Source organism: Protopterus annectens, chromosome 17.part0 (genome assembly GCF_019279795.1).
Source record: "Protopterus annectens isolate FY-2018-M chromosome 17.part0, PAN1.0, whole genome shotgun sequence".
Classification (NCBI taxonomy): domain Eukaryota; kingdom Metazoa; phylum Chordata; order Ceratodontiformes; family Protopteridae; genus Protopterus; species Protopterus annectens.
Genome location: NC_056751.1, coordinates 123,258,126 through 123,280,938, shown reverse-complemented (window position 1 = coordinate 123,280,938; position 22,813 = coordinate 123,258,126). Strand labels below are relative to the sequence as shown.

Sequence of the window (22,813 nt, the reverse complement as noted above, 5' to 3'; positions counted from 1 at the left end):
AAAATTCGCTTTTCTTTTATTTTTCCCCTATGGGATATCCAGCCAAAACATCCCGAGAGGGTCAGAACCCTGGAATGACTCAATGGTTGCAAGAATCTCCTCCCTTACTAAAATCTGAAGAATCCCCCTCATTCAATCCTTTAGATATAATAAGCAGAGGTTCCCCTTAACATCAGGTATAGATGTTTGAAAAGTCTTGGAGGACGAGAAGGTGGACCCATACTGGTCTGCCAACAGGGCTGCGGCAGAGGAATCAAAACCACTAGACAGTCCTTCAAGCTTTCACCAGCCTTGACACAGACATGCAGGGGAGGCTAGACAGCAGCCGGATCAATCTTTTTTTGCCTTCTTGGCAAATGGCTGGCGCTTGGGATGGGAGGATTGCCCCACAGCACCTTGAGCCAACAACTTAAGATGTTAGTTCTCCAGGTAAATGGACAAGGACAGACTACACAGGACTTCAGGTACAAACACCTGGCAGATTAAAACACTGCTTATGATCGTGGGAAGCACTCACACTGGTCATGATGGTCTTTTTGGGGAATCTGCTCCCACATTGACATTTTCTTTTTTTGGACGACATGAGCACATTGACATTTTCCTTTTCTGGACGACATGAGCACAAAAGACTAAACCCAATGGAGCACTTATCTGAAAACATGGTTAAGTAACCATTACAGCAGAAGGGTGTTTAGACAAACATTCAACAATGATGTTCAGATTGGTGGCAAAGTAGTTCTGAGTGTGTGCAACTGTACATCATCTTTATGCACTGTTTTGTGCAAGGAGCATGTGCATGACGTACAACTCCTATAAGATCTAAAGGCTTTGGTATACTGGCCAGATGCTGGTCTATGCTTGGAAGGAGATCCCTTAGGTAATGAATACTAACAAAAGTGTTATGGAAGGACATCAAAACTGTGACCCAAACATGCTGAACAAAAGCTACAATACTGCCTGAAAAATCTGCCAGCTAGGAAAGGGAACTCAAGGTACAACTCACTGTTCACTATTACAACACTCATGTGTTTGTATTTCCTATCCTATTCAAGTCTATAAAAAAAATCATGCCTGTATTCCTAAAAATAAACTTTATTACAGAAAAAAAAAATCACATACCTGCTGGAAGCTCTCTAAATCGCAGATACTCCATAGAACGGGTAGTCACCAGAGGCTTTTGTGGATAGTACAACACATGTGCAAGAGTATCCATTCTCACATGAAAGTTTGTAATGTACACTCCCATAGCTTGCTTACCCATAGCAGACTGGTAAGTGTTTCTAGGGGACTGTTAATAAAAGAAAACTAGTAAATATGGGCCACTTAGAATGTCATACAGTCTTAATACAACAGTACAAAATTAACAAATGCAAAAGTCTGAAAATGGGAAAAGAAACCAAAGATCACACAGGTTAACCTAAATGTGAAGACAACTGACCGTTTCCGCTTTCCCCCTACCCATAAACAGATACCAAGCCCTCCTGAAATTAAGTCTAACATTAAATTTCACTCATTAGTGAAGGTTAAAACTGGTTGCAAAATTCCTGATGCATATTTTTACAAGCCTACCCCCTTCGTGGTCAATACCGCTGTGGAGGGGGGGGCATAACCAAAATAACCTGTAACATGAGGCTGTGGGTGGATGCACTCCAAAGCTGCCTGAAGCACATGTAATTAACTAATTTACTCAAAATAACGTACGCATCTTTGTTGTCCATTTACGTTCAACACATAGGTTACGGATCAAACTCAGCTACAGACTTACGGATCCAGCTGTCAAACTCCTCCCTCTACCCATAATGCCCCAGGCAGCCTACAATACCTCAGATCGAGTTTGCTGCATTACAGATCCTAAGAGTAGAAAAAATTAAACTGTAAGCTAAGGCTCTAATCTTGAACTAAAGTTTCCAAAATATCTACAAGATCACTCCAGAAGATGAAAGGAAGTGGGAAAGGCTAAAAAGCTGAAGAAAATAGACAAAGTACAGTTGTGTACACTTTTCATAAATGTAGATAGAGTGTATTCACTGTTGCCATCCTAACATATGAGTTATCCAGCTCCCAGTAGCCCTCAGTCGGCCCGAATACCAGAGTCCTCAGTATAGGACGTCGGCAGCCATCGGCTGTAAAATTGATGTCAGAACATCAGGTATAAAGGGAGGTAGCTGACGCCATTTCCTCAGTTTTTCTTGCCTTAACTGTCAGGAAACCCCCGAAAGAAGGCTAACCCAAGAAGGAAACCCTGTAAACATGCCATCCAAAAAATAAAATCTGTAGACTGTGCCTTAGGAAAAAAGGAGGAATGGTGGGTGGGAAAAGTACAGTTTTGTACCTACCATAAATGTAGATGTTCGAAGATCTACATTGCTGCAGTCCTTACATATGGGTAGTCCGCTGTCCTCGGTCGGCCCTAATACCAAAGTATAAGGCTGACGTCGGTCAAGGCGCTTAAAACTGACATGAGGACGTCAGGGTACAAAAGCGCATGACCGACGTCATATCCTCAGTCTTTTCTTGCCCCAGATGTCAGAAGGCCCTAAAAAGAAAGGCCAAAACCAAAAGACAGCAAAACCAACCAACCACCCCTGCACTAATCCTATTTACAATATTTACAATATTCACAACCCAAACCACACAACCGCTCTAACTACAGAGGGGAAGGAGGGAGAATTGACTGCAGCAATGTAGATCTTCGAACATCTACATTTATGGTAGGTACAAAACTGTACTATGTTCTTCATCTCACATTGCTGCAGTCCTTACATATGGGTAGAATCCCAAAGCAGAGGTAAGGGAGGATGGCAAAACTATAAAGCATTAGGAGCTGCCAAAATGCCCTGTAAAATTGCAGTGGCAAAACCAGCCCTAGATTTAGAGTAAAGTGGAAGGTGGTAATGCTTAGAGAAAGTATGCACTGAACTCCAAGTAGCTGCCTCCAAAATATCTTTAGTTGCCACCCCTTAAAAGCTGTAGAAGTGGCAGTAGCCCTAGTGGAATGAGGCCTAATCCCAGCTGGAATCTCCTTACCATGATGGGAATAACAGAAAGCAATACAAAACCCAATCCACTTAGAAATAGTTTGTTTTGAAACAGGCTTGCCCTGAGAACCCAAAGCAAATGAAACAAACTGCTGAGACTGCCTGAACCCTTTAGTTCTGCTCAAATAATAACGCAACTGCCTGTGTATATCCAAGGTGTGCAAAATCTTTTCCCCTTTATTTTGGGGGTTTGCATAAAAAGTAGGCAAATGAATAGTTTGGTTTAAAGCCACACTAGAAACCACTTTAGGCATAAAGGAAGGATTAGTAATGCTAAAGATACCCTATCCTTATGGAAAATTAAGAAAGGCTCAACCGCCATAAGGGCCTGTAATTCAGAAACCCTTCTCGCAGAGGTAATGGCCAACAAAAAAGCAGTCTTCCATGATAAATATTTCAACTCGGCAGTAGCTGCAGGCTCAAAAGGTTGTAGAGTGAGTTTCTCCAACACAAAATTGAGATCCCAAGCAGGAGTAGCAGCTCTACGTGGGGGTCTTATATTCTTTGCCCCTCTAAGGAATTGCTTAAACAAAGGATGAGAAAACAATGGTGGGGTCACAGTCATAGTGAGCAGAAATTGCTGCAGCATGAACCTTAATAGAGGAGAAGGACAAACCTTTGTCCAGTAACTCAGTAAGATATTGAAGAGCCACACTTAAATTAGGCTTAGAAACATCAAATTCCTTTGCTGTACTCCAAAATAAAAATCTCCTCCATTTATCTGCGTACACTTTCCTTGTACTAGGCCTTCTGGCCTCCAAAATAACATTCAAAACTTGCTGTGGAAGCTGAGACCCTCCAGGGCTTAAAACAGAATATGCCAGGCTGTTAGATGTAGAGAGTGAAGTTTGATATTGAGTAAATGACTGTTCTCCTGAGACAGCAGGTGTGGAATCTAAGGCAAAGGCCATGGAGGCTCCCGTACCAGACTTCTCAGTAATGGGTACCAGTGCTGTCGAGGCCAATCTGGAGCTATTAAAATCATCTTTGGCTTGTCCTGTCTGACCTTCAGGAGTACCTTTGGGAGGAGAGGCAGAGGTGGAAAGGCATACACATGAAGATTGCTCCAATTGAATGAGAGAGCATCCACTTTCCAAGCTGTGGGATGAAACCTTTTTGTGCAAAACTTTGGCAGCTGGTAGTTTAGTGGAGAAGCGAACAGATCTATGTCTGGAGTTCCCCATAACACTGTCAATTTCTGAAATACATGAGGATCCAATTTCCACTCGTGGGGATCCATAATTTGTCTGCTCAACACATCTGCTAAGGAGTTCTGTGCTCCCGGCAGAAACCTTGCCTGAAGATTTAGCTGTAAACTGAGAGCAGTCTCCCACAAAATCATTGCTTGTCTGCATAGAGGATAAGAATGCGTTCCCCCTTGCTTGTTGATGTACCACATGACAGTTGTGTTGTCTGTTAGAACCAACACCTGCCCTGGAAGAAGTAAATCCTTGAAAGCTATTAATGCAAATTGGACTGCTAACATCTCCTTCAAGTTGATATGCAGATGTTGAAGTCTGGCAGGCCACGTGTCTTGTATCCACTTTCCATTTAGATGAGCTCCCCAAGCTTTGTCTGAGGCATCTGTCGTTAGAATCTGACTCGCCTCTGGTCGGGTCACAGAGAGTCCCTTGTTTAGGTGACATTCCTGAGCCCACCACAAAATTCCTTTTGAATGCAAGGTATTATCTGAATGACAGTGTCCATATCTTGGCAGTGCTGTGTCCATACATTTTGAGATACCATTGTAGCTTCCTCATATGCAGTTTGGCATTGGGAAGCACCAGAATACAAGATGCCATGAACCCCAAGGCTTGAAGGACTGTCCTTGCAGTCAGCCTGGACTGATGAGACAATTGATGGAAATAAAGAGAAAGATTCTTTTGTTTGTCCGGGTCAAAAGGCCATCTGGGATGCTGTATTCAGTCTCACACCCAGAAAGCACATGTCCTGAGAGGGTACTAGACTGGACTTTATTTCGTTCACAGAATACCCCAGGCATCTTAGCACTGCTATCACATACTGTAAATGATGAAGAAGTTCGTCCTTTCCTTGGGCCAGAATCAGGCAATCGTCCAAATAAGGATAGATCTGTATTCCTCTTAGCCTGAAGAAAGCTATCACTGGAGCCAGAACCTTCGTGAACACTCTGGGCGCAGTAGATAAGCCAAAGGGCAATGCAGAGAACTGATAATGAGAAGTCCCAGCCCGAAAACGCAGATACTTTCTGCAACTGAGCCTGATAGGAACATGAAGGTAAGCCTCCTTGAGATCCAGAGTCACCATCCAGTGATCTTTGCCCAGCAGAGGTAAAAGCTGTTGTAACATCAACATTTTGAACTTGGGAATGTCCAGATGTGTTGAGGATAGATAAATCCAAGATTGGTCTCTACGTGTTCCCTTTCTTTGGTACTAGGAACAGGCGAGAATAAAATCCTAGGCCCACTTCTGACAGAGGGACCGGTTGTATGGCCCTTATTTGAAGTAGCAGAGAAATTTGTTTGTGAGCCTCTAGTCTTTGCTGAGGAGGAACGTCCGGCATGCCTTTGAAAGGAGGCAAGGTATGGAAATAAAACTTGTAACCTCGGTGTATGATATCCAATACCCATTTGTCTTGGGTAATCAAATTCCAATTTTCCTTGAAGAGTGCCAACCTTCCTCCCAAAGGAGCTGCCAGGCAAGAAGGATCTGGCAGCTGAAAAGGTAGGTCATTGGGCCTGTTTACGAAAGGACTGGCCCCTGCCCTCACCCGAAGATTGTGCAGGTGAACTCCCTGTTCTAGGTCAGAAAGAACTCTGAGCTCTGCCCCTACCACGTCTAGATCTACCCCTAGACTGAGAATCATAAGAAGGATACGTCCACCCCTTAGCAGGCCAATTCCTACTAAACTTTGGAGGCTGTACTTGCAAAAAATCTTTAACAGCCTGCATGGACTTAGCCTTGTCTTCCATTTTCTTCAAGACTGATTCCACAGGTGAACCAAACAACACATCAGACTGTAAAGGAGCATCCAAAATCCTTGTCTTAACATGGTCAGATAAATTCTGATCCCTCAGCCATGCGTGCCTGCGAAGAACTGAACCAGTGGCAGCCACCCTAGACGAGGCCTGTACAGCATCAAAACCACATTGTAAAGAATGCTTACCCACCTGCTCTGAAACATGCACCAAATCTTGTAATTCTTTACACTCCATGCCTTCCGCCAGAGCATCCACCTTAGACTTCAATTGAGAAAGAAGATAGTTTTGATATTTCAACATATGAAACTGGCAATTCAAAGCCCTCATAGCTAGGGTAGAAGATGTATAGACTTTCTTTCCCCATCTATCCAAAGCTCTGGCCTCTTTATCTGGAGGAACCGGATTTTTACAACAGAGGCCTTGACACCCTTAGGTCCCTGACTAACAGTTTCTGGGTCCGCCCTAGGACTCTTATAAAGATATTTATGAGCCTCAGGCACCCTGTAATACCTATCCGGTTTAACAGGAGCAGGAGGCAGAGAATCAGGATTAAGTGAAGCCTCTGCAAACACATCTTCCACAACATCCAGAACAGGAGGTATAGCCAAGGGCCTATGCTGGGGGAGAAGCAAAAATTCCCTAAGCCTTTTCCTAGAATCAGAGAAGTCCTGACCTTCCCACTTAAAATGTTCCCTCATGGAATGAAGAGTCTCAGAAAAAGAAAAATCCTCTGGAGGAGAAGCAGAAGGAGTCGAATCATCTGCATCAGAATCAGAATAAGGAGAGTACTCCTGCAAGTCTTCAGCCGAAGACTCAGAAACATCCGAAGCCTGCTCAAAACTCCCCAACTCTGGCTCCACCCTAGGCCTCTTATCAGGAGGGGGCAAAGAACCTCTAATAAGAGTAATCAAATCTTCTGCCATTTTAAGCATGTGCTTCTTGGGCACAGACCCTGCTGCACTAGGAGTGACACCAACAGAAGCTAAACCTGGCCTGCCTCTGGGAGAAGCCTTGGAAACAGAAGGAGGGCCTAACCACCCTAGGAAGGGAGGGAGTACAGTAACCTGAGAAGCCCCTTCAGCCTGACCTGCCTCCTGAGAGGCCACATCCTGCAATATCAAAGTCTCCCCTGGGACTCCAGAGAAGCCTCCGTGGAACCACCGGTTCCACTGACACCTCTAAAGAACCGGCGTCCGAACGGACGACTCTTCTGCCTGGGTTTAACTGCTTTGTCTTTGCGCTTCTTGAAGAAGCAGGCGCCGGAGAATCCGGCGGCATATTATAATTGCACCGCTTCCAAGACCAGCCTAGCACAATCTAACCTTCGCAATAGTGCGCTTATTGAACCTAGCACAAAAGCGACAACCCAACAACGTCGTGCTCAGGCCCCAAACAAGGAATACACAAAGAATGATAATCCCTATGCGGTATCTGTTTCCCACAAGAAATACAGTTATTCACTTTTTCTGACATCCGGTAAAACACTGAGGCAAGAAAAAACCAAAATATTCCCCAACGGGGTACTTAGCCAACTTTGATTCGGTCTGAAACTCCGAACTCGAAAAATTTCAGAACGCCGAACGGCACTTGCAACGCTGCTTCTGCATCGGACCATGCGGCAAAAAAGACTGAGGATATGACGTCGGTCATGCGCTTTTGTACCCTGACGTCCTGATGTCAGTTTTAAGCGCCTTGACCGACGTCAGCCTTATACTTTGGTATTCGGGCCGACCGAGGACAGCGGACTACCCATATGTAAGGACTGCAGCAATGTGAGATGAACATCCAGGACTGCAACAGTGAATACAATTTAACATCTACATTTATGGTAAGTGTACACAACTGTACTATGTTCTTCGTGTTTCACTGTTGCAGCCCTAACATATGGGTTGATTCCCAAAGCCCAGGAAAAAACAAAGGGGGGAGGAATATTCACAGATTAAGGGTTGGTAAGGAGTCCTTGCAAAACTGCAGAGGCAAAAACAGCCCTGGATTTAGAAAACAAAGGCAGACTGTAATGCTTTGTGAAAGTATGGACAGAAGACCAAGTAGCTGCTTCTAGAATGTCCTTAGTAGGCACACCTCTCAAAAAAGCTGCAGAGGTAGTGGCTGCTCTAGTAGAATGGGCCCCAATACCCTGAGGGGGAACCTTCCCATGCTGCAGGTAACAAAAGTGAATACAATGAGCAATCCATTTGGAGATGGTTTGTTTCAAAATACCTTTACCCTGAGCCCTAGGTGCAAAAGGTACAGTTGTGTACACTTACCATAAATGTAGATGTTAATGTATTCACTGTTGCAGTCATTACATTTGGGTTATCTGCCTGCAGGTAGCCCTTAGCCGGCCTGAATACCAGAGTCTTGGATTCATGTGTCTGATGTGGTCTCTTCTTCCATGATGTCAGATCATCAGGGGGTATATAAAACATGCAGCAGAAGCCATTACATCAGTTCTTCTTGCCCCAGACGTCAGATGCCCCCATAATGGGAAGCAATTATAGGTTATGTTACAACCACAATAAAAAGCAAATACACCAGAAAGCTCAAATACACCAAACAAGAAGGAAAGGTAGAGCCAAGAGAAGTCAGTGGGCTGGAGGGAGGGTAACCAGGACTGCAACAGTGAATACACTCAAACATCTACATTTATGGTAAGTGTACACAACTGTACTATATTCTTGATTCAGTGTTGCAGTCATTACATTTGGGTTGATTCCCTAAGCTAAGGAAGGGAGGAGGAAGTCAGAGAGCATTAGGGCCAGCTATTACGTTCTGCAAAACTAGCTCTGGATTTAGAAAAAATAGGCATGAGGTAATGCTTAGTGAAGGTATGTACAGAACTCCACGTAGCAGCTTCTAGGATGTCCCTGGTAGGGACTCCTCTGAGAAAGGCTGTAGAGGTAGATGCAGCCCTGGTGAAAAGTGTTCTAATACCCTGTGGGGTAGGTTTTCCACGGTGCTTATAGTTTAAATGAATGCAATGGGCTATCCATTTAGAAATGGTTTGCTTTGAAATGGCCTTCCCCTCTGCCCCTGCAGCAAAGCCAACTAGCAGCTGTTCAGATTTTCTAAGAGGCTTAGTCCTGTCCAAATAAAATTTAAGTTGGATGTGCACGTCCAAAGAGTGCAGTATTCTTTCTATGCTTTGTGGATTCGGAAAAAAGGTAGGCAAATGAATCGACTGATTTAGGGCCACACTAGACACCACCTTGGGCATACACAGGGAGGGTTGGTCCTGAGGGAAACCCTGTCTGCATGGAAAATAATGAAGGGCTCCACTACCATAAGGGCCTGTAATTCAGACACACTTCTTGCTGAAGTGATGGCTAGAAGGAAGGCGGTTTTCCAAGAAAGGAATTTTAACTCTGCTGTTGCAGCTGGCTCAAATGGAGGGAGAGTGAGCTTTTCCAATACAAAGTTAAGATCCCAGGCAGGAGTAGGGGCTCGCCTGGGGGGGTCCTAAACTTTTAGCCCCTCTGAGGAATTGCTTAAACAGGGGGTGAGAGAAGAGGGGTGGTTCAGTATTATAATATGCTGAAATGGCAAAGGCATGAATTTTGATTGACGAGCATAGGCTATTGTGGAACATTTCTGTTAAGTACTGAAGAATATGAGATAAGCTGGGCACTATAGTGCCCATCCCCTGAGTCTGGCTCCAGGAACAGCATCTTTTACACTTTTCAGCACAGGATTTTCTAGTACTAGTTCTTCTTGCTACCAGAATGACATCTAGCACCTACTTCTTCCCGGTTAGGGATCGCCAGAGCAGATCACCTGTTTCCATTTCTTCTTGTCTTCTGCATCTTGCTCTGTCACACCAACCACCTTGCATGTCCTCTCTAACCACATCCATAAACCTCATCTTAGGCCTTCTTTTCCTCTTACCTGGCAGCTCCATCCTTAGCATCCTTTCCCAATATACTCAGCATATGTTCAAACCAATGCAATCTCGCCTCTCTGGCTTTGTCTCCAAACTGCCCAACCTGGGCTGACCCTCTAATATACTTATTCTTAATCCTGTCTACCCTTGTCACATACAGTGCAAATCTTAACATCTTTAATTCTGCCACTTCCAGCTCTAACTCCTGCCTTTTTGTCAATGCCACTGTCTCCAACCCATATAACATAGCTGGTCTCACTACCCATTTGTAGACCTTCCCTTTCACTCTTACTGGTACTAGTCTGTCACAAATCACTCCTGACACTTCTTCATCCACTCCACCCTGCCTGTATTCTCCTCTTAACCTCTCTTCCACACTCGCCATTACTTTGGACTGTTGATCCCAAGTATTTAAACTCATCCACCTTTGCCAACTCTACACCCTGCATCCTCACCATTCCTCTCCTCCCTTTCATTCATACACATATATACCATCTTAGTCCGGCTGACCTTCATTCCTCTCCACTCTAGAGCACATCTCCACCTCTCTAGGGTCTCCTCAACCTATTCCCTACTTTCACTACATATCACAATGTCATCTGCAAACATCATAGTCCATGGGGACTCCTGTCTAATCTCATCTGTCAACCTGTCCATCACCCATCACCAGTGCAAATAAGAAAGGGCTCAGAGCTGATCCTTGATGCAATCCCACCTCCACCTTAAACCTATCTGTCACTCGCACTGCAGATCTCACCTTTGTCACACTACCCTTCTACATATCCTGTACCACTCTTACATACTTCTCTGCCACTACCGACTTCCTCATACAATACCACAGCTCCTCTCTAGGCACCCTGTCACATGCTTTCTAAGTACACAAAGACACAATGCAACTCCTTATGCCCTTCTCTGTACTTCTCAATCAACACTCTCAGAGCAAACATCTTATCTGCACCTGCTTACAGAGGGATGCTGTTGGAGAGCTCAAGGAATTAGCCAGGCTGCAAGGTTCAGGGTTTGAAGATGAGGGTGCAGAATCTAGCCCACCTGCTGGGACAGCAGGGAAAGTGTCTGAGATAGGTGCCATGGATCCAGCAGTATCACACTGTGCAAGAGAGGTACCAGTGCTGGCGAGGCCAGTCTGGTGCAATCAGAATTGTCATTGGTTTGTCCTGTTTGATCTTTAGCAGAACCTTCGACTGGAAAGGCAGAGGAGGAAAGCATAAGCTAAGAGGCCTTCCCAGGTAAAGGACAGGGCACCCACTTTCCAAGCATGACTGTGGGGAGTCCTTGTGCAGAATCTGTCCAGTTGGTAGTTCTGAGGGCAGGCAAACAGGTCTACCTCTGGAGTCAGTCCCCCATTTGTTCAAGAGGCTGAATATTTTTGTTAGTTTCCATTCGTGTAGGTCCATGAGATTTCTGCTTAGGTCATCTGCCAGTGAATTTAGCTTGCCTGGCAGGAACTGAGCTTGTAGGTGCACTTGGTAGCTCAGGGCTGTGCTCCACAGAGCCATGGCTAGTCTGCAGAGAGGGTACGAGTGTGTTCCCCCCTGCTTGTTTATGTACCACATAACTGTGGTGTTGTCTGTCTTTACCAATAAATGTCCTGGAAGGATATGTTTTTTGAAGGCTGTTAGGGCATTCTGTACAGCTAACATTTCTTTTTGGTTGATATGCAGGTGCATCTCACTCTGGTTCCGTTTGCCCTGAATGCACCACCCTGCCAAGTCAGCCCCCCACACAGTCTGATGCGTCTGTAGTCAGGGTTCGAGTGGCAGGGGGTAGATTGACAGGGAGCCCCTTGTTTAGGTGGCAGGCCTCTGCCCACCAAAGGAACTTTGTTTTTATACAAGGAATGATAGTAATCACGGATTCCAGGTCCTGAGAATGTTGACACCATAGGCTTTTTAGATACAATTGTAGTTTCCTCATATGTAGTCTTGCACATGGAATTAGTAGAATGCAAGAGGCCATGAACCCCATGGCTTGCAGGATTTTCCTTGCAGACAGCTGGGTCTTTGTGGCCAGTAGTCTGAAGTAATTTGTCAAATAAACTTGTTTCTCTGGCATGAGGTATGCCATCTAGGAAGTTGTGTTCAAGCTTGTACCCAGGATTACAATTTGTTGGCAGGGTACTAGATGAGATTTATTTTAGTTTATGGTGTATCCCTGCAAGGTTAGAAGATTCTTTACAAATGCCAGATGTTTTAACAGCATGTCCTGGCTTTCTGCATGAATTAGATAATCGTCCAGGTATGGGTATATCCGAATATTTCTCTCGGCCTGCAAAATGCAATGGCTGGAGCTAGACACTTTGTGAATACCCTGGGCGCAGTAGATAAGCCAAAGGGAAGTGCAGAGAAAGTACAGTTGTGTGTTCGAGTGTCTTCACTGTTGCAATCATAACTGTAGGGTACTCCTGCCGGCAGGCAGCCCGAGGTCGGCCAGAATATCAAGTCTGGGTCTGGCATCGGCTGTTTCAGTTAGAACCCTGACGTCAGAGCGCATGGGTATAAAGCTGACAGCAGACGCCATCTTCTCCAGCCTTTCTTGCCCCTGATGTCGGAAGCCCCCATAAAACCAAAAGGTGCCCCAAGGGAAACACAAATACACCAGAAAGGTAGTGGAAAAGGAAACACAGTAAGCAAATAGAAACAAGAGAGGTCTGGAGGGAGGGAAACACCGACTGCAACAGTGAAGACACTCTAACATCTACATTTATGGTAGGTATACACAACTGTACTATGTTCTTCGTGTTTCACTGTTGCAGTCATAACTGTAGGGTAGAATCCCAAAGCTGAGAATACGGGAGGAGGTTATGAAGTAGAAGGAGCAGCTAGAAGACCCTGCAAGACAGCAGAGGCAAAGCCTGCCCTAGACTTAGAGTACAAAGGGAGGTTATAGTGCTTGGAAAAAGTATGCACAGAGCTCCAAGTGGCAGCCTCCAGAATGTCTTTGGTAGGAACTCCTCTGAGAAAGGTTGCTGAAGTGGCAGCTGCTCTAGCAGAATGAGTCCTGACTGTACCTGGAATCTGTTTTCCATAAAGACAGTAACAATATCTTATTCCATGAGCAATCCATTTGGAAATAGTTTGCTTAGAAATGGCTTTACCAAGAGAACTGGAAGCAAAAGAAATAAGCAATTGATCCGATTTTCTGAAACTTTTAGTTTTGTCGAAGTAAAAACGTAGTTGCCTGTGTACGTCCAATGAATGCAAAATCCTTTCCCCCCTATTTTGGGGTTTTGGGAAAAAGGTAGGAAGGTGAATAGTCTGATTTAGAGCCACTCTAGAAACTACCTTAGGCATAAAAGTAGGATTGGTCCTCAAGGAAACTCTGTCCTGATGGAAGATGAGGTATGGTTCCACGGCCATGAGGGCTTGTAACTCAGACACCCTTCTGGCAGAAGTCAAGGCCAACAAGATAGCAGTCTTCCAGGATAAGAACTTAATGTCCGCAGAGGCAGCAGGCTCAAAAGGAGGCAAAGTCAGCTTTACCAAGACATAGCTGAGATCCCAAGGAGGAACAGGAGGAGTTCTAGGAGGTTTTAAATTCTTAGCTCCTCTCAGAAATTGTCTGACCAACTGGTGGGAAAAAATGGGAGGATCACAATTGAAATGTGCCGAAATAGCAGAAGCATGAATTTTAATGGAAGAAAATGAAAGACCTTTAATCAAAAGGTCTGAGAGATAAAGTAAAATAGATGCGATATCAGGTATTAAAGGATCAGAGCCACGATCCTGCATCCAAATACAAAATCTTTCCATTTAGAAGCATAAGATTTCCTTGTACTAGGACGCCAAGCTTCCAAAAGAACATCCAAAACTTGTTTAGGAAGAGAAGAAGGAATCAATTGCCTTTGATGAGCCAAGCTGCCAGAGTCTTGATGTGAGAGTGAAATACCTGACCCTGATGCTGGGACAGTAGAGAATGGGTCAGAGGAAGACTCCAAGGAGGAACCAAGGAAAGGTGCAGTAGAGTAGGGTACCAAAACTGACTAGGCCAATTTGGAGCTATCAAAATGATCAGTCTGGGTTTGTCTAGCTTTATCTTTAGCAATACCCGAGGCAGAAGAGGAAGAGGAGTAAAGGCATATCCCGAAAGATTCCTCCAGCTGAAGGACAGGGCATCCACTTTCCAAGCTGTCTTGTGGAAGGACCTGGTGCAAAGGAGAGGCAACTGATGGTTGAGATGGGATGCAAACAGATCTGAGGACAGCCCCAAACGGCAGTTATCTTGCTGAATAAGTTGGGGTCCAACATCCATTCGTGAGGATCCAAAATGTTTCTGCTTAGGCTGTCTGCTAAGAGATTTTGTTTTCCTGGAATGAACTGTGCCTGAAGATCCAGATTCAAATTTAGGGCTGTATCCCATAAGGTTATGGCAAGTCTGCAAAGGGGGTAAGAGTGAGAGCCCCCTGCTTGTTTATGTACCACATGACTGTGGTATTGTCTGTTCGGATTAGCAGAGGTCCTGGCTTCAAAAGAGTCTGGAAGGCTAGAAGAGCATTTTGGACTGCTAACATTTCTTTCAAGTTGATGTGCCATAGAAGGTGATTGTTTGTCCAAGAACCCTGTTGGCATTTGTCTTGAAAATGAGCTCCCCATGCATAATCCGAGGCGTCCGTGGTTATGATCCGAGTAGGTTGAGGTAGTCGAAAGGGCTTGCCTTCGGTCAAAACACACGCCCTGGACCACCAAAGGAATTCCTTCTGGAGGCAGGGAATCAGTGGAATCATTGAATTCAGACTGTGGCAATGTTGAGACCATACACTCTTTAGGTACCATTGAAGTTTCCTCATGTGAAGCCTCGCATTTGGAATCAACAGGATGCAAGAGGCCATGTAGCCCAGAGCCTGCAGGAATTTCCTTGCAGTGAGCTGAGTCAATGCTGCCAAGGTCTTGAAGACTGAAGCCAGCTGTAACTTTTTCTGGAGTGAGGAAGGCCTTCTGTAAACTTGTGTCCAAAAGAGCTCCCAAGAAGGTCATTCGTTGAGAAGGAATCAAATGTGACTTTTTTGTGTTCACTGAGAATCCCAGTAGTAGGAGAAGACGTTCAACAAAAGGCAGGTGTTGAAGTAGAAGGTCTTTGCTGTCTGCCTGAATTAGACAGTCGTCCAGATAGGGGTAAATCTGAATCCCCTGAAGTCTGCAGTAAGCTACTACTGGAGCCAGGCATTCGGTAAAAACTCTGGGCGCAGTAGATAAGCCAAATGGCAGTACAGAGAATTGGAAGTGTCTCGAGCCTGCCTTGAATCTGAGGTACTTACTGCATCGTTGCCTTATGGGGACGTGAAAGTAAGCCTCTCAAGTCCAATGTTACCATCCAAGTATCTTGTGACAGCATTGGAAGAAGTTGAAGTGTAAGCATCTTGAATTTTGGAATTTCCAAAAAGGTTTAATATTGAGAGGTCCAGAATAGGTCTCCAGGAGTTTTGTTTTCTTGGGACCAGAAAAAGTCTCGAGTAAAAACCTTTCCCCACCTCTAGAGGTGGAACAGGTTCTATGGCTCTTAAGGCTAATAAAGCGTCCACTTGATTTAAGGCCTCTGTCCATTGATGTTTTGGCAGATCTGGCCAGCCGGAAGGCCTTGGCAGAGTGTGAAAGTGGAATCTGTAACCTTTCAAAATCACGTCTAACACCCATTTGTCCTGGGTAATGTGAGTCCAATTTTGGTGAAAAAGAGAAAGTTTTCCTCCAAGAGGGGCATCCAGGGAAGGAGGACCTGAAGCCCAACAGAGGGAGTTCATTGAGTCTGCTTTCTTTGGGTTTGAGATCTGTCTTCTCCCCTTCTAGGTGAAGAAGCAGTCCACTGTAAGAGGCCTGAGCCTGTGTCCGACCTCTGGAGCGTCTATATCTTCCCCTTTGAGGCCCGTCAGAGGTGGGAAAAGACCAATTTTTGGAGGGCCAATTTCTGGAAAATCTAGGAGGCTGTACTTGCAAGAAATCTTTTACAGTCTGCATAGACTTGGCTTTTTCTTCCATCTTTTTAATAACCTCCTCAGCCTTAGACCCAAATAAGACATCATGCTGAACAGGGGCATCTAGCAATTTAGCCTTAACTTGTTCAGGTAAATTCTGCTCACGAAGCCAAGCATGTCTCCTGATAACAGTACCAGAGGCAGCCGCCCTGCAAGAAGCCTCTAAGGCATCAAAACCACAATGTAAACTATGTTTGCTAACTTGTTCAGTAGCATGCAACACATCCTGTAATTCCTTGTCCTCAGCACATGCAGGAAAGGTAGAAATCCTTTGTTTTAAAACAGATAAAAGAAACTGTTGATACTTAAACATGTGAAACTGGCAATTTAAAGCTCTAATAGAAAGGGTAGCTGAAGTATAAACCTTTTTGCCCCACCTGTCCAAGGCACGAGAATCCTTTTCAGAGGGGATAGGATTCTTAGAGGAGGTGGCCTTAGCAGCCTTGGAACCCTGTGAAATAGTTTCAGGATCAGCAGAAGGGTTCTTGAATAAGAATTGATGGGAATCAGGGACCCTGTAAAATCTATCAGGCTTAGAAGGAGCAGGCGGCTTGGAATCAGGATTCAAGTTAGCTTCAGAAAAGGCATCATCCACAATGTCAAGTACAGGAGGAATAGCTAAAGGCCTGTGCTGAGGGAGGAGAAGAAATTCCCTGAGTCTCTTTGGAAGCAGAATAATCCTGACCTTCCCAATGGAAATGCTCCCTCATCTCATGCAAAGTTTCTCCAAAAGAGAAATCTTCAGGGGGAGAGGCAGAGGGAACAGAATCATCTGCATCCGAATCCTCGTAAGGAGGAAGAGAGTAATCCTGATCAGAGGAAGAAACAGAAGATACAGAAGCCTGATCAGAGGAATCATAAGGAATATCCCGTCTAGGCCTTTTCTCAGGAGGAGGGTGAGAACCCCTAATCATAGTTAATAAATCCTCAGCCATCCGAAGTAATTGCTTCTGAGTCTTAGGAGCTGAATCCAAAGAAGCTTGAGCCGAAAGTCTGGGTTTAACAGGAGTCTTTGACTTAGCTTTTGTCTTTGTGGAAACAGTAGTGTGTGAAGGCCTGAAAACCCCCTCAGAAGCCGGTACCTGCACAGCGGTTCCGGACCCATCTGAAGGAGCGACGTCCGAAGGTCCTGCAGCAGACAAATTACTAGGCCTAGTTGGCTCACCATGTGAGTCCGTGTCGGCCATCGGTTCTGAAGTGGCGGACGACAGGGGCTGCAAAAGCGCCTCACTGACGACCGCCGAACCCGAAGCTGGCTCCGGCTGCAAAGTATCCTGTTTGGACCTCGGAGGCCTGTCCTTGTCTTTGCGCTTCTTCTGTAATCCGGTAGTCGGTAAAGTATCCGACGACATTCTATAAATAGTCTACCGAAGTAATTCAAGGCCCAATCGTACCTACGCTTGATAGTGCGAGAATTAAACCTGGCACAGAACCGACAACAAGAAACGTCGTGGTCAGGGCCTAAACAAGGTAGACAGTAAGAGTGGAAATCTTTGAGGTATTTGTTTTCCATACGATACACAATTATTAACTTTTTCTGACATCGGAGGAGCAAGAAAAAAGTTTCTAGCGGGTACTTAGCTTTGAGAAGAGAAGTAGAAAACTTCGGACCGACGACAATCACACCACGTTGTCTTCAAAACGCCAACCAACAACTAGCGGACTGCTTTGCACCGCACGGCAAGAAAGACTGGAGAAGATGGCGTCGGCTGTCAGCTTTATACCCATGCGCTCTGACGTCAGGGTTCTAACTGAAACAGCCGACGCCGGACCCAGACTTTGATATTCTGGCCGACCTCGGGCTGCCTGCCGGCAAGAGTACCCTACAGTTATGACTGCAACAGTGAAACACGAAGAACATCGGACAGTGCATGGAGCCTGAACTGAAGCGTAGGTATTTCCTGCAAGATTCCCTTACTGGAATGTGGAGGTAAGCCTTCCTTTAAGTCTAAGGTTGCCAACCAGGCATCTTTGCCTAGCATAGGAAGTAGCTGTTGAAATGTTAGCATTTTGAATTTTGGGATTAACAGAAATGTGTTTAGAATAGAGGTCGAGGATAGGATTCCAGGAGCTATCTTTTCTGGGTACCAGGGAAAAGTCTTGAGTAAAAACCTTGTCCCCTTTCTTCTGCTGGGACAGGCTGAATAGCCCTGATACTTAGAAGAGAGAACCTGCTTGTTGAGCCTCTGCCCACTGAGATTTGGGGGTAGGTCTGGCCAACCGTTTTTGTGGGTAAGGTGTGTAAGTGGAATCTGTATCTTTGGAAAACTATATTTAACACCCATTTGTCCTGGGTAATGAGTTCCCAGTTTTTTGCATGCAGGGCTATCTTCCCCCCTAAGGGAGCAGACAGCTGAGCAGGGCTTGGAAGGGTTAAGGTTAAGTCATTGTGACATTTTTCCATAGGGTGGTGATTTATTACTTCCAGCTTTGAAGTGGGAGCCCCCCACTGCTTAGGCCTGTGGGTACCTCTTGGGTTTGGACAGGAGGCCTGGAAGAGACTGGAAAGGACCAAATTCTTAGAAGGCCAATGCCTACTAAATCTGGGAGGCTGTACTTGCAGGAAATTAACAGTTTGCATAGATTTAGCTTTTGCCTCCATCTTTTTAAGGACAACTTCTGCTTTGTTGCCAAACAGGCGGTCTTGGTTTAAGGGAGCATCCAGTAATTTAGCTTTAACATGATCTGGCAAGTTTTGCTTCTTAAGCCAACCATGCGTTCTAAGTACAGACCCAGTGACAGCAGCCCTGCAAGATGCTTCTAGAGAGTCAAAACCACATTGCAAAGTATGTTTACCAATTTGTTCAGCAGAATGCATTAAATCCTGTAATTCTTCATGTTCAGCACAGTCAGGAACCAACATAATTTTCTATTTAAGTAGTCCCATAATATGCTGCTGATACTTTAAATTATGAAACTGGCAGTTTAAGGCCCTAATGGCCAAAGTAGCAGAAGTGTATACCTTCTTACCCAATCTGTCCAAGGCCCTGAAATCTCTATCAGAGGGGGTAGTGTTTGGCAGTAGTAGCCTTCATGCCTTTAGGTCCTTGGAAAATGGTCTCGGGGTCCGCAGTAGGATTCTTGAAGAGGAACTTGTGAGAGTCAGGTACTCTAATACCGGTCAGGTTTTCTGGGAGCTGGAGGTAAAGTGTCTGGGGCCAGGCTAGATTCCAAGAAGATCAGAAAGTCAATGTTCAGTGCTAGGGCTAAAGTCTTGCCAAACCAAAATAGTCCAAAACTATGAGAAAAAGATTGGCAAGACAAGGCTGTAAAATATTCTGTTTTAATAAAAACAACAACAAATACAAACTCCAAGTAATGGTAAGTGCTTTCGGGGTCTCCAACCCTTCATCAGACAAATGAAACTACATAGGTCTTTACTTTTAAATATACTTACAACCAATCAGAGTTCAATAATACTAATACTTTACCCGCCTGTTTTGTAAGGCAGGTTTTAAAGGCACAATCTCATTTATACCTGGATACCTGTGTGATGCTAATGTTATAATCCATTTAGATTCAAGTGTCTCCGTAAGCAATTTTATATCACCCCCTCTTACTCCTAAATTCACATTTGTGACAACTTTAAATAAAAATGTGTGTGTGTAGTTATCCATCAAATGCCTATAAAGTGCGTTGTGCTGGTCTTTATTCCTAATGCAGGATAAGTGCTGCAAAACCCTGACCTTTAACATATTATTCGTCATCCCTACGTAGTATGCTGGACACTGTGTGCATTCGGCCAAATAAACCACATTAGATGTTCTACATGTGGCTCTGGCCTTAAACTGAAATAGCTGTCCAGTTATTGGGTGTTTAAAGGTGTTAGACCCATTAATGCTACTACAAGCCTTGCACATACCACAAGGTACCGTCCCTACTTTAGTTATTAATGATTTCCGATCAGAGGCAGATTTTTCTGTGGAAATAGCAGTGGATATAAACCATGGTTGAGAAAGTCAATTAGAAGGTGCAGCACATCAGAAAAATAAAAGATCAGACAAAGTTAGGCTTTATTTTACTTACAGTAGTGACATCAAAGATATACAGAGCATAGTCAGCAAAAATTGGAACATACTAAGAAGTGACCCCAAGTTGGATAATGTGATCAGTCAGACACCAAACTTTGGATATAGACGTAACAAAAATCTAAAAGATTTACTGTGCAAAGAAAAATCTGCCTCTGATCGGAAATCATTAATAACTAAAGTAGGGACGGTACCTTGTGGTATGTGCAAGGCTTGTAGTAGCATTAATGGGTCTAACACCTTTAAACACCCAATAACTGGACAGCTATTTCAGTTTAAGGCCAGAGCCACATGTAGAACATCTAATGTGGTTTATTTGGCCGAATGCACACAGTGTCCAGCATACTACGTAGGGATGACGAATAATATGTTAAAGGTCAGGGTTTTGCAGCACTTATCCTGCATTAGGAATAAAGACCAGCACAACGCACTTTATAGGCATTTGATGGATAACTCCACACACACATTTTTATTTAAAGTTGTCACAAATGTGAATTTAGGAGTAAGAGGGGGTGATATAAAATTGCTTACGGAGACACTTGAATCTAAATGGATTATAACATTAGCATCACACAGGTATCCAGGTATAAATGAGATTGTGCCTTTAAAACCTGCCTTACAAAACAGGCGGGTAAAGTATTAGTATTATTGAACTCCGATTGGTTGTAAGTATATTTAAAAGTAAAGACCTATGTAGTTTCATTTGTCTGATGAAGGGTTGGAGAACCCGAAAGCGCTTACCATTACTTGGAGTTTGTATTTGTTGTTGTTTTTATTAAAACAGAATATTTTACAGCCTTGTCTTGCCAATCTTTTTCTCATAGTTTTGGACTATTTTGGTTTGGCAAGACTTTAGCCCTAGCACTGAACATTGACTTTCTGATTTTACCTTTTGCTGTGTGTTTTTGTGCTGGGCAGACTATGGCGAATACTTTGCTGGAAACTTCTAAACAAGGGGAGTCTAGCTCAGGACATGTTGATGTTAATTTCAAAAAATCTACAGACTATCTCAGCCAGAATAATCCTCTTCTGGATCTTGGTCTCATGGTGAATAGAACTGGACTGGAAATAAGCAATGTTCCTGTAGCTACGGACAAGAGATTTGAGGATCTCATACGAGATTTGAACTTCAAAGCCACAAGATTGCAGAGGTTAAAATGGCAAAATTTCCATTTTGAAGCTTGTCAGCAGTACGGAATTGTTCCGCGTGGGATGAGGATTCTGTGCATGCCAACACAGGGGGAACGATACCCTGAGTTGCTTGCGCAATGGCAGACACTTAACATAGAAACTGGTTTCAAATATATGGATCTTATCAGTAAGTTTTTTGGTCCGGAGCAGTTGGAGCTGCAAAAAAGCGTGGATGCGCTGTTAAATAAAATCAATGAAGATTTTAAAGAAACCGGGTATCAACAAAGACTTAAAAACTTACAGCGTGACCTCATAGAAAATGAAGAAAAACTGCGGAAACAAAAAACTCAAAAATTGAGACGTGATTTTGAAGATTTCTCTACAGGCAATATTTTTGTCTGGCCCAAACATAAGGGGGCCTTAAACACTGATGACGCGAATGGAGCCGGTCGTGAGATGAGACGTCAACATGGAGGGCGCACCAGAGAAGCACGAAAAGAACCAGCCATGATAGGAGTCATAGAAATGACTCCAAAAGAATCAGTAACCACTGCGGCGCCACCCCAGATAGAAAGGGTGGATGCACAACAGGAGCAGCTTATCGTTGAGTCTACGATCACGGGTCAGACATTAGGGTTTATGCAAGCAGCAGATCCAGTTTCTTCAGCGAATACAGAGAGCCAGCATATAAGAACTTTGACTGGGGAGTACAAGGATCAGGGAGCACGCCCGAAGCAGGAGCAAGCTCGACAACGTTTTTTCGAGAGATTACCAGCTCCGGTAAAAAAACGCGGACCCTGGAAGAGATCACTCAGCGAGGGGAGAGACCCCAACAAAAGGCGACGGACATTGGAATGACTGATTATAACCATTGTGGTATGGTGTACAATTTATCTTCTTATATTTTAACAGAGGACGAACTAACTGTTTTGAACAAAGGCTTGACCTTTGTACCAGGGAGGGTCAGTGTTTACAATGATGTAGTGTTGGATATAGCGCTTTTTTGTAGGAACTTGGCGCTTAAATGTTTGTTTAATAATGGTTCAAATAGCGCGTCTATGGACAATACAACAGCCATAGCTTTGAGACAACCTAGTACTTACATACCTCCATTTACACCAGCTATGAACATGTTCATTAACAGCTGTGAACGTGACTTGAGATGTCATTTTGATGAAGGTGTTCACAGCAAGTTTTTTAATTTAACACAAGCACAACAGGCTGCTTTAGGAAATTTATCCAACAATAAAGATATAGTCATAAAAGGAGCGGACAAAGGGGGAGCCATTGTTGTACTAGACACAGTATTGTACAATAAAAAATTGCAGGAGTTATTGGCAGATAATAGTACTTATATTCCAATCAACCCCACCATTATCAATAGGGTGATTGAAGGTGTACATAAAGAGTTGAAACGACTCCATTTTGAAATGATGATAGATGATCTGTTAAACTTTCTGATGATAGCTAAGCCAACCACACCTATCTTCAAAGCCCTACCCAAGATTCATAAATCACTCAGTGACCCACCCTTTAGGCCTATTGTTTCAGGACGAGGGTGGGTCACTGAAAATGTGTCTATTTGGTTAGAATGCAACTTGAAACCTTTTGTGGAAAGGGTGCCTACCATACTGAAAGATTCGAAAGGTTTTTTACAGGTTGTGAGAGATTTTCAACTCAATCAAACACATAACAGTATTTTGGTCACATTGGATGTGCAAAACCTTTTCACGGTCATTAGCAATAACTATGGCACACAAGCAATAGAATATATACTAAAGGAAATGGGAGAG

General features: G+C 44.1%; 1 protein-coding gene across 1 annotated transcript in view; it reads right to left on the bottom strand.

The window, feature by feature from the left end:
• POLR2B (RNA polymerase II subunit B) overlaps positions 1-22,813 on the bottom strand; it is a 1,548,892-nt gene that overhangs the window by 560,377 nt on the left and 965,702 nt on the right. Inside the window, exon 14 of the mRNA XM_044059158.1 lies at positions 1,120-1,288. Coding sequence (XP_043915093.1) covers positions 1,120-1,288 — 169 coding nt within the window. The remainder of the gene's footprint in view (positions 1-1,119; positions 1,289-22,813) is intronic.